The sequence below is a fragment of the Rhinoderma darwinii genome, chromosome 4 (assembly GCF_050947455.1).
Source record: "Rhinoderma darwinii isolate aRhiDar2 chromosome 4, aRhiDar2.hap1, whole genome shotgun sequence".
NCBI classification, from domain to species: Eukaryota; Metazoa; Chordata; class Amphibia; order Anura; family Rhinodermatidae; genus Rhinoderma; species Rhinoderma darwinii.
This window is the reverse complement of record NC_134690.1, coordinates 329,309,913-329,323,399: the sequence shown is the minus strand read 5'-3', so window position 1 is coordinate 329,323,399 and position 13,487 is coordinate 329,309,913. Positions and strand designations below refer to the sequence as shown.

At 39.5% G+C, this 13,487-nt stretch overlaps 1 protein-coding gene across 2 annotated transcripts in view; it reads left to right on the top strand.

The window, feature by feature from the left end:
* The window catches only part of LTBP1 (latent transforming growth factor beta binding protein 1), a 380,067-nt gene that overhangs the window by 233,210 nt on the left and 133,370 nt on the right, over window positions 1-13,487 (top strand). For both annotated transcript variants that reach the window (XM_075862823.1, XM_075862821.1), the window contains 2 exons: window positions 6,697-6,921; window positions 7,762-8,030. In XM_075862823.1, coding sequence (XP_075718938.1) covers window positions 6,697-6,921; window positions 7,762-8,030 — 494 coding nt within the window. The remainder of the gene's footprint in view (window positions 1-6,696; window positions 6,922-7,761; window positions 8,031-13,487) is intronic.

The window sequence follows — 13,487 nt, the reverse complement described above, 5'->3', positions numbered from 1 at the left end:
CACATTTTATAGTAAATCTGCCCTATTGACTTTATGACTTTATCTGAGGCGAACGAGACTTGCAGTTCTTTAGATGTTCACCTGTTTTCTTTTGTGACATCCTGTATGAGTCATTGATGCACTTTGGAGAAATTTGGAAGGCTGGCCTTCTTCTGCGAGATACACCACTTTGTAACCCTTTCCAGATATATAAATAAATTTAAATAACTTTTTTCCCTTCTTTTCAAAGATTTATTTTTATCTCGGCATTGTTTGCTGGAAAGTCTTTTTTAAAGTAGTTGTCCCATCAGGACAACTCCTGTCCATATGCACTATTTGGCAACTGTAGTGGAAATTATCAGGTGACGCAGCTTCCCCCGACAAAATCGGCTGTTTGATAGGGGCCTCAGGAGTCAGACCGTATATGATCAACTGATCATCTCCGCAGTTCCCATATTAAAGGGGTTGTCCAATGAGACAACCCCATTAAGCAATGTTTTCTATTAAAAGTAGTTATCTGGTTGACTGAGTAACTAAACGACACGTACTTTTTCCCACATGCCATGATGAGAACTTTTTTATATACAATAAATGCCATAATCATTTGAAAACTGTATTGTGAGTTTACTGAGCTTTAGTTTGTACTATAAAAAAAAAATCTCTAACCGTATGTGGTGAACATATAGCCCCCATGTATGCAACTGTGTGCAATACAATTTCACATATATTGCCCTTAAAAATAAAAAAACATTTTTGGGGGATGCCTCTACATTGAAAAGTGTAGCCGACTACACTTTTAATAACGTTTTTAAAAAAGGTTTGCCGACCTGTACTGGCATATGCCAAGCATACACAATGAACGCATTGTGAATATAGCCTTTTTGCTTAAGAGGAGCCACAAATTATATTGTATATAATGTTAAATAATAAAAGTTTTCCATACTATGTATATATTAATCTCAATAGTTATTTCACTGCAGTGGTGACATTTCCACCAACCATCTAAAGCTTTCTGATGGAAAATTAGGGCAACCAGAGAAATGTTTCTCTTTTGTATGTCCTGCATTAATAGGAGAGATTTTACATTGGATCATTGTTTAAAGAGGCTCTGTCACCAGATTATAAGTGTCCTATCTCCTACATAATCTTATCTGCGCTGTAATGTAGATAACAACAGTGGCTTTTATTTTGAAAAACAATCATTTTTAAGCAAGTTATAAACAATTTTTGATTTATGCTAATTAGTTTCTTAATAGACAACTGGGCGTGTTTTTACTTTTTACCAACTGGGTGTTGTACAGAAGAGTGTATGACACTGACCAATCAGTTACCAATCAGCGTCATATACTTCTCATTGTTCCAGCCCAACTTCTTTCACCGCACAATCACACTGTAACAATGGCCTGGAACAATGAGAAGTGTATGACGCTGATTGGTCACTGATTGGTCAGCATCATATACTTTTCTTCACAACGCCCAGTTGGTAAAAAGTAAAACACGCCCAGTTGTCTATTAAGAAACTAATTAGAATAAACCTAAAATAGTTTATAACTTGCTCAAAAATTATCGTTTTTCCAAATAAAAACCACTGTTGTTATCTACATAAGGGTATGTGCACACACACTAATTACGTCCGTAATATACGGACGTATTTCGGCCGCAAGTTCCGGACCGAACTCAGTGCAGGGAGCCGGGCTCCATGCATCATAGTTATGTACGACGCTAGGAGTCCCTGCCTCGCTGCCGGACAACTGTCCCGTACTGTAATCATGTTTTCAGTACGTGACAGTTGTCCTGCAGCGAGGCAGGGACTCCTAGCATCGTACATAAGTATGATGCTTGGAGCCCGGCTCCCTGCACTGTGTTCGGTCCGGTACTTGCGGCCGAAATACGTCCGTATATTACGGACGTAATTAGTGTGTGTGCACATACCCTTACAGCGCCGATCAGATTATGTAGGAGATAGGGCATTTATAATCTGGTGACAGAGCCTCTTTAAAGCCAGGTCCTGCTCTATGCATATTCATTATATGTTTTACTTTGGCTTAAACTTACCCCTCTTTGCAGGTTCACATTCAAAACCCCCCTTTGTCAGAACTGTCCTCTGCTCTTCAGGTATTGTTCTGCTTCCTTTTTTCTTTAACTCTGGTGTGTTTTCCTTTTCGCTCTTTACAGTCTCCAGTATAACATTTGCTAAACCAATAATCTACCCTTTATGCATGCCACTGCTTTGTTTCTTACACAAATTCAAAAATAGCTTTTCCATCATTTCTAAGAGAAGAGTACTTATTGGAGTACACTTTTTGTAGATTTACTATAAAATCCCACTGGCCTAAACTGAAAACTGAATTTTTAATCAAAAGTAACAGAAGCTTTTCCACTTAAACCTTGTTTACAAGGAACCAAACCAGGCAAGCTGCACATTAAAAAAAATCACCACTTTCCATGGAATAACTGAAATTAACATGTGTTTGTAAAACCACTGATCATAGTTGCATTTTTTGAATATCTTAAAGCCATATAAATGTCTGATTTGTGAAGGTCCCTCTAATACCACTGGGAAATTAGCAAGAAAATTGGAAAATGGGGATCCCCTGATCCTGTTTTGCCCGGAAATGCAGACTATATGGAGAGCTGCACGGCTCCCTCTGTTAAAGGGGTTTTGTCATAATCAGCATTTATGACTTATCCACAGGATAGGCGATAAATGTCTGATCGGTGGGGTTCGACCACTAGGCTTTTTCTCATGGAAGATAAATGGAGCTCTGAACAAGCAGGCGCAGTCTGCTCCATTCACATAGGGAACTTGGGACCCCCATTCTTGGGAACGGTGGGGGTCCCGGCAGTCAGACTCCACCAATCAGACATTTGTCACCTATCCTGTGGATAGGTGATAAATGATGATTATGGGAAAAATCCTTTAAAGGGAATGTGTTGTCAGCAAAACATGTTTTTTTTTTTTTAGGTAAACAATTAGGCCTCATGCACACGACCGTAGCCCGACCGTAGCCGTGTGCACGCCCGTGATTTTCGTGTCGGCCGGCTGCGGACTGTCAGCGGACTGTCAGCCGCAAGCCGCCCGCACATGCACATGGCCGGGCCATTGTTTTCAATGAGCCCGGACCGCAACTCCGGACCATAATAGGACATGTCCGTACTTTCTGCGGTCCGGGTTCCCGGGCCGTGCACGGACCGCAAAAACTACGGTCGTGTGCACGGCCCCATAGAAAAGAATGGGTCCGCAATTCTCCCGTGGATTTGCGGGGGAATTGCGGACGCAAAAACACGGTCGTGTGCATGAGGCCTTAGTGTGTAGGTGATTAAAGATTGTTCTAATTTTTTTTTTTTTTTTCACGAGTCAGAAAATATTATAAATTGGATTCAATTGGATTCTAATTTATAATATTTTCCATTGCTGGTCACTAGATGGAGCCATTCCCAAAATTGCAGCATTGCATGTGGTAAAGCAACCACATTGCTTTATGCTGCAAAATTGGGTAAAAATCCCTCGCTCTAGTGAGCTCTCAGAATCCCCCCCCTCCTTTATCCTGGCTAGTGCCGGGAGAAACGAGGGGGTTGAACGGTCTAACCTCCTACACTGTGTGTCGCCATTTTTTGAGCTAACACACAGTGTAGTAGGTTTACATACAGTAGTAAACACACACTGAAACACAAACATACATAGAAATCCCTTACCTGCTCCAGTCGCCGCCGCCGCTCCCTCCGGTTCATCCGCTCCGTCTGCTGCCGCTGCTCCATGTGCACAAGTCCGGAAGCCGCGACCGGAAGTAGTAATATTACTGTCCGGCCGCGACTTCCGGTCCACAGGAAAATGGCGCCGGACAGCACGCATTTCAAATTGAACTGTGTGGGAGCGGCGCATGCGCCGTTCCCACACAGAGGCGTACATGATAGTGGATGGAACGGGCCCCGTTCGCAGTCCCTATGGGACTGGAGCTGCCGTATTCCATGTCTGTATGTGTCGTTAATCGACACATACAGAAATGGAAAAAAAAATGGCAGCCCCCATAGGGAAGAAAAAGTGTAAAAATAAAAAAAAGTAACACACAAACACACAAATTAATCCAAACGTTTTTAATAAAGCACTAACATCTTTAACATATTAAAAAAAAAATTGTGGTGACACTGTTCCTTTAAGTCTATGGGAGTTACAAAAAGAGCCAAACAAGCTTGCGTGCGCGATAACTGAATTTGGCCACATGCTGGCCAACTCTCTTGGCAAAAGCGGGTCAAGGGACCCCCGTTCTCCCAAAGGGTGCGATCCCAGAGGTGTGACCTCCACCTATAAGATATTTATGGCATATGCTGTGGATATGCTATACATCTTTCAAATAGGAAAGCCTGTTTAACATTTTAAGTTAGCTGCCCCATCACTATGCTATCTTCAAACGTATACTGGCTGTCACCATATCCAGAGGGCTGTATAGAACTGTTAAAGGGTGTTTTTGGGATTTAAACATTTATAGCCTATCCTTTAGTCTCGCAGAATCCCATTAACAACTTGGTAGAAGAGAACAATTCATGGTCTTCAGTTTATTAATAAAATCAGAGCCAGGTACAAGCCAAAACATCTCAGCTGTAGCTGCCAAAAAATTACAAATGGCTCCTGAACTGGTATAACTAATTCCCAAATTTTGCAGTAATTTGCAGACCCTTGGTAAATACCCCAAACGAGTGTTATTGGTATCAAAAAGCCTTCCTGATATTTTTCACCACCTCATGTGAAGAATGAACATGCTATACATGCTATTCTTTACACCAGCGAAATAGTATGGCGTTTTTATCATGATCCGCATGACCTGCCTAGTGAACTCTCTACTACAATTTCCAGAGTTCCCCGCTGTCCTCTGTTGACAATGCGCTCTGATTGGTCCGTTGTATAGCAGCATGACATGCTTTACACTTAAAGTCTGTACTGCATGATTGGGCTAAACGCACATGCATGGTCCAATGTGCGATCACGGTGATTCATGGAAAGTCAATAAGGTCACGTTTTGAGGTACTGCACATGCTTAGCTAACAAGAGCCTGCAGGACTCAACCAATGTAAACAAATATAATGCATTTGCCAGGGTGGACTGAAAAGGTGTACATTTTAACCGGAATAACCCTTTAATAAAGGTTATATATTAAATCTTCCTATTAGTCAGTGTCTGTACTTTTGGTGTTAAGAAAGATAGATTCTTTTAAAGGCTATGTACACAGGCTATGACATTTTTAATTTTTTATTTTTTTTAAATAAAAATGTGTGGCTGGGGAAACTTTCCATATGGGTAGTGGATGCCACCGTTAAGCATCCGTTTACTGCATGCCTTCAATTTAACGGATACATCATGAAAAGCTCATGACATATCTGTTTAAGGGATGCCTAACAATGGCATCTGTCACCCATAAGCTATTATGTTAAAAAAAACTTATCTGTTTAATGTATACGTTTTTTTTACTGGACTCTGCAGGATGGAGTAGCGTAGTCTACTACGTTATTCCATACCTTTTTTTTTTACATATACTGGCTAGACGGAGGCCAAAAGGACACTCTGTTGGCCTCCATCTGACAAATGAGAACTATGGACACATTTAGCGTGTACATCGGGAGCTTCTGTATACACGTTAAACGTATGGCCAAAACGTGATGTGAACTGTGCCTAACAATTTCTCACAGTAGATTTCTGGTTTATCTCTGCCATTCTCTGTTATTTTGCTAATTCCATATTAACCAGAAAATAATGTTCTATATTGAATGTAACAACATTCTTAATAAAAGAAAACAACTCAAAAACTGTGTATGTCACTTGTTTACAACAAATGGGGGGGGGGGCATGTGTAAAAGAAAAAGCAGTGGAAAGGAAAACTATGCAGTTGCCATGGGCTTCAGTTCTAAATTTCTTTTCACCATAAACAATAGATCTCTTCTTGTTGTCTTGACTAATGCTATAGTGTTATGATGCTGTTATGTTTCTGCTTTTGTATAGTTTGACATTTGTGTCTAAAATAAGAATATGAAGCAAAGTGAAAGATTTTGAAGCAGCAAAAAACCCGAGTCTGGTGCGGTGCACGCTGTCAAGCCAGGCAAACCCATTCCGGCATATTGTAGAATTCCAAGAAAGATAGTCGAACAGCAGCACACGTCTCCAGATAATCAAAGTGGTTTTATTGTCAGAACATCCATGGCAAACAGGCAACGTTTCGACCCATAGTCTTGACAAAGACCCCACACTCACTATGGGTCGAAACGTTGCCTGTTTGTCGTGGATGTTCTGACAATAAAACCACTTTGATTATCCGGAGACGTGTGCTGCTGTTCGACTATCTTTCTTAAAATAAGAATATGTCACAAAATCTAGTTAAACTGAAAAATCATTAAATAAACAATTTTAAAATGTGCATTCTCAAAAAGTACATCTTGAAGAAAACTTTTTATATATAGAATTGTTGTAAAATAATGTATGGAAAATATAGTGTAACATAACAAATGATGTCATTTAGGTTATGGTTTAGGGGCAACGATATTAAGAGAAATGATAATGCTAAACAGTGAAATATGTATAGAAATCATTACGTTCAGAGAAACTTGTGCTTTGTTATTTATTTTCTGGGTAATTTAATGTTTATAACACAACTGAGCTGTTTAGACATATTTTGACCTTCAAGGTTTATGCAATGTTTAATTAAATGAAGGATTGATTTTATTTTTTAGTTATATGTCATCTTCCTTGCATGAATGGAGGCAAATGTACGGCTCGAGACAAATGTCAATGTCCACCTAATTTTATCGGCAAGCTCTGTCATATACCAGTGCAGAACGGAAATGGGCAAAAACAGTATCCACACCAGCAAAATTCAATAAAAGCATCAGGATCTCATGTGATCCATTCTACCCACACTTTACCACTCACAGTAACAGGGCAACAAGGCATTAAAGGTAAGGCATGTTTTTACTTTTTTATATTGTTAGTGTTGTTAATGTAGTACTGATGCATCAAAGGGCATGCAGTAGGTCACTGTGTCGTCACGGACTTCATAGCCTGTGGATTAAAGTATTAGTGAGTTACTGAAAATGTTAATTGTAAACTTACCTTAATACTGTGACTAGTGAGTTGTCTTGAACTCCTGGTGCTCACGGCATGGGGAGTGAAACTTACAATTAGGATCCAAATTTAAAAGCTATATAAGCCTTTTAATGGCTTCTTTTGTTTTTTTTTAATAAAAAGGTCAGTCAGTGTGATTGGTGCAACTTTAGAAATAGTTTTGTATTAAAAATTCTTTATACTATTTGAGATACAGCTGCTCTGTATACTGTTCGCTAAATCCTGCTCCCGTCAGGTTCTCGGGACTGATGGGTTAAGTGAAAGCGGTTCCTGCGTGTATCTGACACGCAGGATCCACCTATAATCTATCACATCTAAGTTCATAATTTAGATGTGATAGATTACAGGTGGATCCTGCGTGTCAGAGGCCCCGCTGACACTGTACCCGTCAGGTCCGTGGGGCTGACGGATTCAGGTCATAGCGAAAGAAACAGCTGCTCTGTATAGAGAATACAGGGCAACTGTATCTCAAAAAGTAAAAGTAATTTTTTAATAAAAACTATTTATAAAGTTGCACCAATCACACTGACTGACCTTTTTATAAAAAAAATGCTATTCAAAGGTTTATTCTGACACCTTTGCAACCACTGTATTGTGTAATCTCTTTTTTTATGATATCTTTAGTGAGTCTTACAGTAATTGTGGTGCATTAAACAGTTGCCTTTTTGTTCTAGTTAATTTCCCCCCAAACATGGTTAACATCCACGTGAAACACCCACCGGAGGCTTCTGTTCAATTTCACCAAGTGTCCCGAGTTGCAAGTTCTTCATCCACTCAGAAAAAAGACAGTCAAATAGGGCAAACACATGTGTCTTACCATGGTGTCCAGAAACACCAGTTACCTCATTCTGTATACCCACATCAGCAGACTGTATCCAATGTATATCCAGTTTCAACAAAATCCCAGCTTGGTCGATGCTTCCAAGAAACCACTAGTACTCAGGTAAACTTTATTTTTCATATTTCTTGAATATATATATATTTATAGAATTTGTATAACATTATTTGTAAATTACAATAACTTTTACTAAGAATTAGATAATTACTCAACTGTGGGGCTTTATCTTTCTCGCTTTCTCTGTCTCTCACTCTCATACTCTCTTACTCTCTACTCTCTCTCAGATATATATATATATATATATATATATATATATCACATCTATAAATAAGATATTCAATGTAGCTTTATAAACCCCTTAAACATACAGTCAATTTTTTTTATTTTAGTTTTACCAACATCGCATTCCAAGAGCCATAACTTTTATTTTTCCATTTATCCATTTTTCTAGCCACTAAAAATTGATGACCTATCCTCAGGATAGGCCATCAACAGCTGATGGGTCAGGGTCCGACTTTCGGGACCCCCGCCGATCAGCAGTTTTGAAGGGGCCACAACACTTGTACAAGCGCTGCTTCTCCTTCATTTCTTCTTGCTCACTGTGAATCGTCGACAAGAAGTGAGTGGGAGAAAAGGCTACAATACCTGTGAATCGCCGCTAAATTCATGTCGACGATTCACAGTGAGCAAGAAGAAATTAAGCAGAAGCATACGAGCGCTGCAGCCCCTTCAAAACAGCTGATAGGCGGGGGTCCCGAAGTCGGACACTGACCCATCAGCTATTGATGGCCTATCCTGAGGATAGGCCATACATTTTTAGTGTCTGGAAAACACCTTTAAACACTTTTTACTACTCTTTCTCTTCATCTTCTTTTTCTTCTCTATGGTCTCTTTTCTTGTTGTAGTCTTCTCAAAGGGAAAACCCACCCAAAATTTATATTCTGACAACCATAGAAAAGTCAGAAGATCAAATTGGTGGAATGCATGAGCTCAGGCCACTGACACTTTCCAAAACTATAAAGTGTCCAAACTCTTTCGACACCACTGGCACAGCATTCTAACTAGAATCCATTTAATGGTGATTTTCTAAGAATATTATGTCAGAAATCTCCTGAAACTGAATTCTTTCAGCAATATGGAAATAAATGAGGATGTTGGATGCTGTTAAAACTTGCATTTATCTGAGAGTGTTTTCCTTCTTGGAAATTGTTACGTTTGCATAATTAATTCATTCGAGATACCTTCCTTACTAAAATGTTCCTCAAATCACTAATGCATTCAGCATCTGCCTCACTTTGTAAGTCTTTTTAAAAGCTTTTCGTTTCAATGCCATGCGGAAATCTGAAATCTCCCAACTCCCTAGTAGAAAATCATTTACTTATTTAAGTAGTCAGATGAATGCTCAAATTCTTCAAGTCTTCAAATGTGTCCGCAAACTATAGATTGTTTTTTACACCTATGGCAATGTGGCTCTTGGTTCTAAATAAATTTGTAGCCTGTTGAATATGCCATAGATTCACTGTTCTGTATTTGTTTCGCACCTGTTTGACAATATATAGAAAAATTTTCAGTTAGTTCAGTTCTCAAGTATTTTTGCCAAGGTGCCTCCCAAACTGCAGATACACTTTAATCATACCCATCCAACTTCAAAAACGTTCAGTAATATCATAGATTTTCTTTAACAACTTAGAGAGGATTACATAAAGAAAAATTTTATGTTTAGTAATGACTTAAGGGGCAACCAAATGTTTCTTACATCCATACTCCAATCCTTTAATTTTCTGCTCATGTTTAGATAACACCTCACGAAGCAGCATAGATGCGGCTGACAGCCGTGATGGAACCCGGTTGTAAAGTTGCTCATTATTGGTCACGCGTTGTTGCAGGTAAAGCGGCTGTTTACCTGCAAAAATGAATATACCATTTACGGCTTCACAGTTTTGCAAGTAAACAGTCATTTTACCCACAACGACATTCGGCCATTTACAAACAATTTGTGTACTGCACTGAGCAGTGTCGCATCAATGCCACTCTTAGGGGTCTTACACCTACCTTTAAAAAATGGTATCAATAAATAATGTAAGGTGCGTGAATCTCATTAAAATATTAAATTCTTCATGGGTATATCAAGAGTAGAATGATGTGGTAGAATAATTAAAAATATAGATATATCATCCCTCTAATAGCCAATGAAATATTTTAAGAAGAATTCTAATTGGCTTGCAATTCTAGGCTAGCTCAATATATCATATTTCTGTACGTTTTGATCTTCTAGTGCAGGGGTCGGGAACCTATGGCTCGCGAGCCAGATATGGCTCTTTTGATAGCCGTATCTGGCTCGCAGACAGGGCTCCTACCTGTCTATGGGAAGGATGCATGCACCGCGCTCCATCAGCCCGTGCACCGCGCTCCATCAGGCCGCGGTGCACGCTGATATTGGTAGTTCTTTGATGGCCTGATAAGCATTGGCGGCAGTGGTGAGCGGCAGGGAGCATGGACTACATTTCCCATAACTCCCTGCATAGCCGCGCCGTCTGCAAGCACGCACCTGCGTCCCCTAGTGAAGCGGCATCTGCCTCCTCCCTTGTGTCTCCCTTGGACGTTAACGGTAGGAAGTATTCTATTCGTCGTTGGTTAGCAACAGCATTAAAACGTTATTATGTTATAAAAAAAAGAGTTCGGAGATTTGTTGTTCTTTAAAATTAAATACAAGTCAATGTGTGCACTTTATGTACAGTGAGACTATTTAATAAAGTTCAATTATTTATTACGCTGGGTGTGCCTGCTTGTATGTACCACTTTAAGTAGTAAATGCTTTAGTTCCCTATGGGTCTGAGCCTCTCTTTTTTGTTCATTTTCTGTAAGACCAACACTTTTAAAAGGGCCACTGACAGATACAATTGCTCCAGCGGTCACTTAGTACACAAAGGAGTGTTCCTCTCTGCTGCACTAAGCCACCGCTGGACCTAAACAATAATTCGCTGTAAAATAATAAAATAGATAATTGACATAACTGACAATGCGTTGTGTGACATGTCCAACATTCCAGCTTCTTTCTTCTGCGAATGCCTCAAAGCTGGCATTCTCTCAACATCAGGTGGGAAGAATGCCAGCTTCCAGTCATGCGCAGGAAAAAGAAGAAGCCAGACTGCTGGACTGATGTCATGCATCGCAAGCTCACAATGTAAGTTATTTATTTAATTTTTTTACTGCTAATTACCATTGTTTCAGTCCAGTTGTGGCTTTATACAGCAGGGAGGAGCATTCCTTGCTGTACTAAGTGAACATTGGAGCGATTGATCTGTCAATGGCCCTTTAAACATATTGTACGGCTCTCGCGGAATTATATTTCAAAATATGTGGCGTTTACGGCTCTCTTAGCCAAAAAGGTTCCTGACCCCTGTTCTAGTGTGTATTTTAGGATATACATCTGCATTACTTATTGAGGATAATCTCAAAATCGGTGTTGTAAGATTGATATATGAGGCTAGGAAAGTCGGCTTAGAATTAGATAGATGAAATGTCACCCACGTGTCAGCAATTTATTAATAAGGTGAATTGGGTTCTTAGCATGGAAAAGGCTGTATACCTAAAAAGTGGACAGAGAAATACGTTAGAATCTATTTGGGCCCTTTGGTTGGATTGGTCTGGATTTCTTCCTCTGCAGTTGACTAGAGATCGTTTACGCTTACGTGCATCTGGTGCATAATAAAAAAAAAATCATACTCCTTGTATAGTTTTTGCAAACTATTTTATCTGATGGTCACTGAATCTGAATAGTTTCATTGGTCACCTGTGGATGGGAGATTGTTGTGGTTGGGTGGGTTTTGTTTCTGTGCAAATAACAGTTGTAAAAAAGAACTCAATAAATATTACTTGCTTTAAAAAATGAATAATTCTAAATTGTGAAGATTTATAAATGGACTTGTTTGACGTTATGCACCTCTGTACAATTGTGCCTAGTTATACCTTAAACTGCACTTAACAGAGCTCATGGTTTTTCCAGGATGGCAAAGTGAGAAGTTGAGAGGAATGCTTTGTGGGTTGCCATAAACCTTAGAAACCTAGCAAGAGACACATTTCTGTCCAGTTTATTACTTTACTGCATTTTACTGCAATGCTTATCAGATAATATTCAAGGGCCATGTTAAAAGTCTGCATGTTGCATTTGTAGCTTCTACAAACCCTGTGAACAAAGTTGAAGGAAGTTCCATTTCCTTGTTGTTTCCTTTACAGGTCCTTAAAAAATTTTGTCACAACATTTAACCAATTATTGACTCACAGGTGACATCGTCTTAGATTCTAGTTGTTCTTTTTCTAATTATTGTGATCAGATTCCCAATAGTTGCAGCCCCTTTACCTTTTATTTTGTAAGATTGGATGTTTCCTTTTTTTTTTTTTTTTTGCTGTTCTTGCTGGTAGGGTATCTCTGCAAAGTTCTGTGACATGTATTAAGCCATTGGGACAGCAGGAGGGAGGAGTAGTTACAGAGGTGCCTGGCACATGTAGAGGCTGAGGTCATTCTAGTACAATGTTCTAAGTTGTTAAGCCAAGTTTTATGCTTAAGAAACTGTAAAAAAAAATCTCTCATGAGACCGACATAATTGTGTGTTTCATGGACTGCTGCTTGATCACCATAAAGGGTAAAATTACATTTTCCAGAGAATTATTGGCATTTTCATCAGGTTTTCTCTTGTATAAATCATACATCCCTGATACTTTATCATCAAGGAACATGTCATATACTTGATTTCCATATTTCAAGACTATTGGAATGTTTATTGTTATTTGTATTTCAGTTACCATCCTGGGAGGGGGTGCTATTATTTGGCGTTAGGATATATTTACAAGGAGTCATGTACAGTACATTTACCATACCCAAGAACGTAGCTAATAATTGAAAAGGGAAAAAGTTCATTGGAGCCTTTTGAGAACATAGTCATCTAGTACTATATGTGATAAGGACCATATACTCCCTTTTCTTTATCCAATTTTCCTGAGGGTCTACCTACTTTATAATGTGATGTTATCTTACCAAGTTGTTGAGACAAGATAAAAACTAGTAAAGATGGTGTGATTGCTCATCTTTACACAACTTGTGACATGTCAGATGACGTCATCATTAGAGATCAGGGAACCACCACTGACTGCTGAGCTTTGTTGATGGTGCTACCCTTGAAATGAATGGGATGTAATAGTCATGGATTTTTTAACAATCAGTGAGGGTTTGGGTATGTTCACACGGCGGGGGTCCGTAACGGCTGAAATTACGGGGATGTTTCAGCCTGAAAACATCCCCGTAATTTCAGCCGTACCGGCATGTGCAGGCGCTTGAACGCCGCGTCAATTACGGCCGTAATTAGCGCTGCTATTCATTGGAGTCAATGAATAGCGGCTCCAATTACGGCCAAAGAAGTGACAGGTCACTTCTTTGACGCGGGCGTCTATTTACGCGCCGTCATTTGACAGCGGCGCGTAAATATACGCCTCGTGTGAACAGACAAACGTCTGCCCATTGCTTTCAATGGGCAGATGTTTGTCAGCGCTATTGAGGCGCTATTT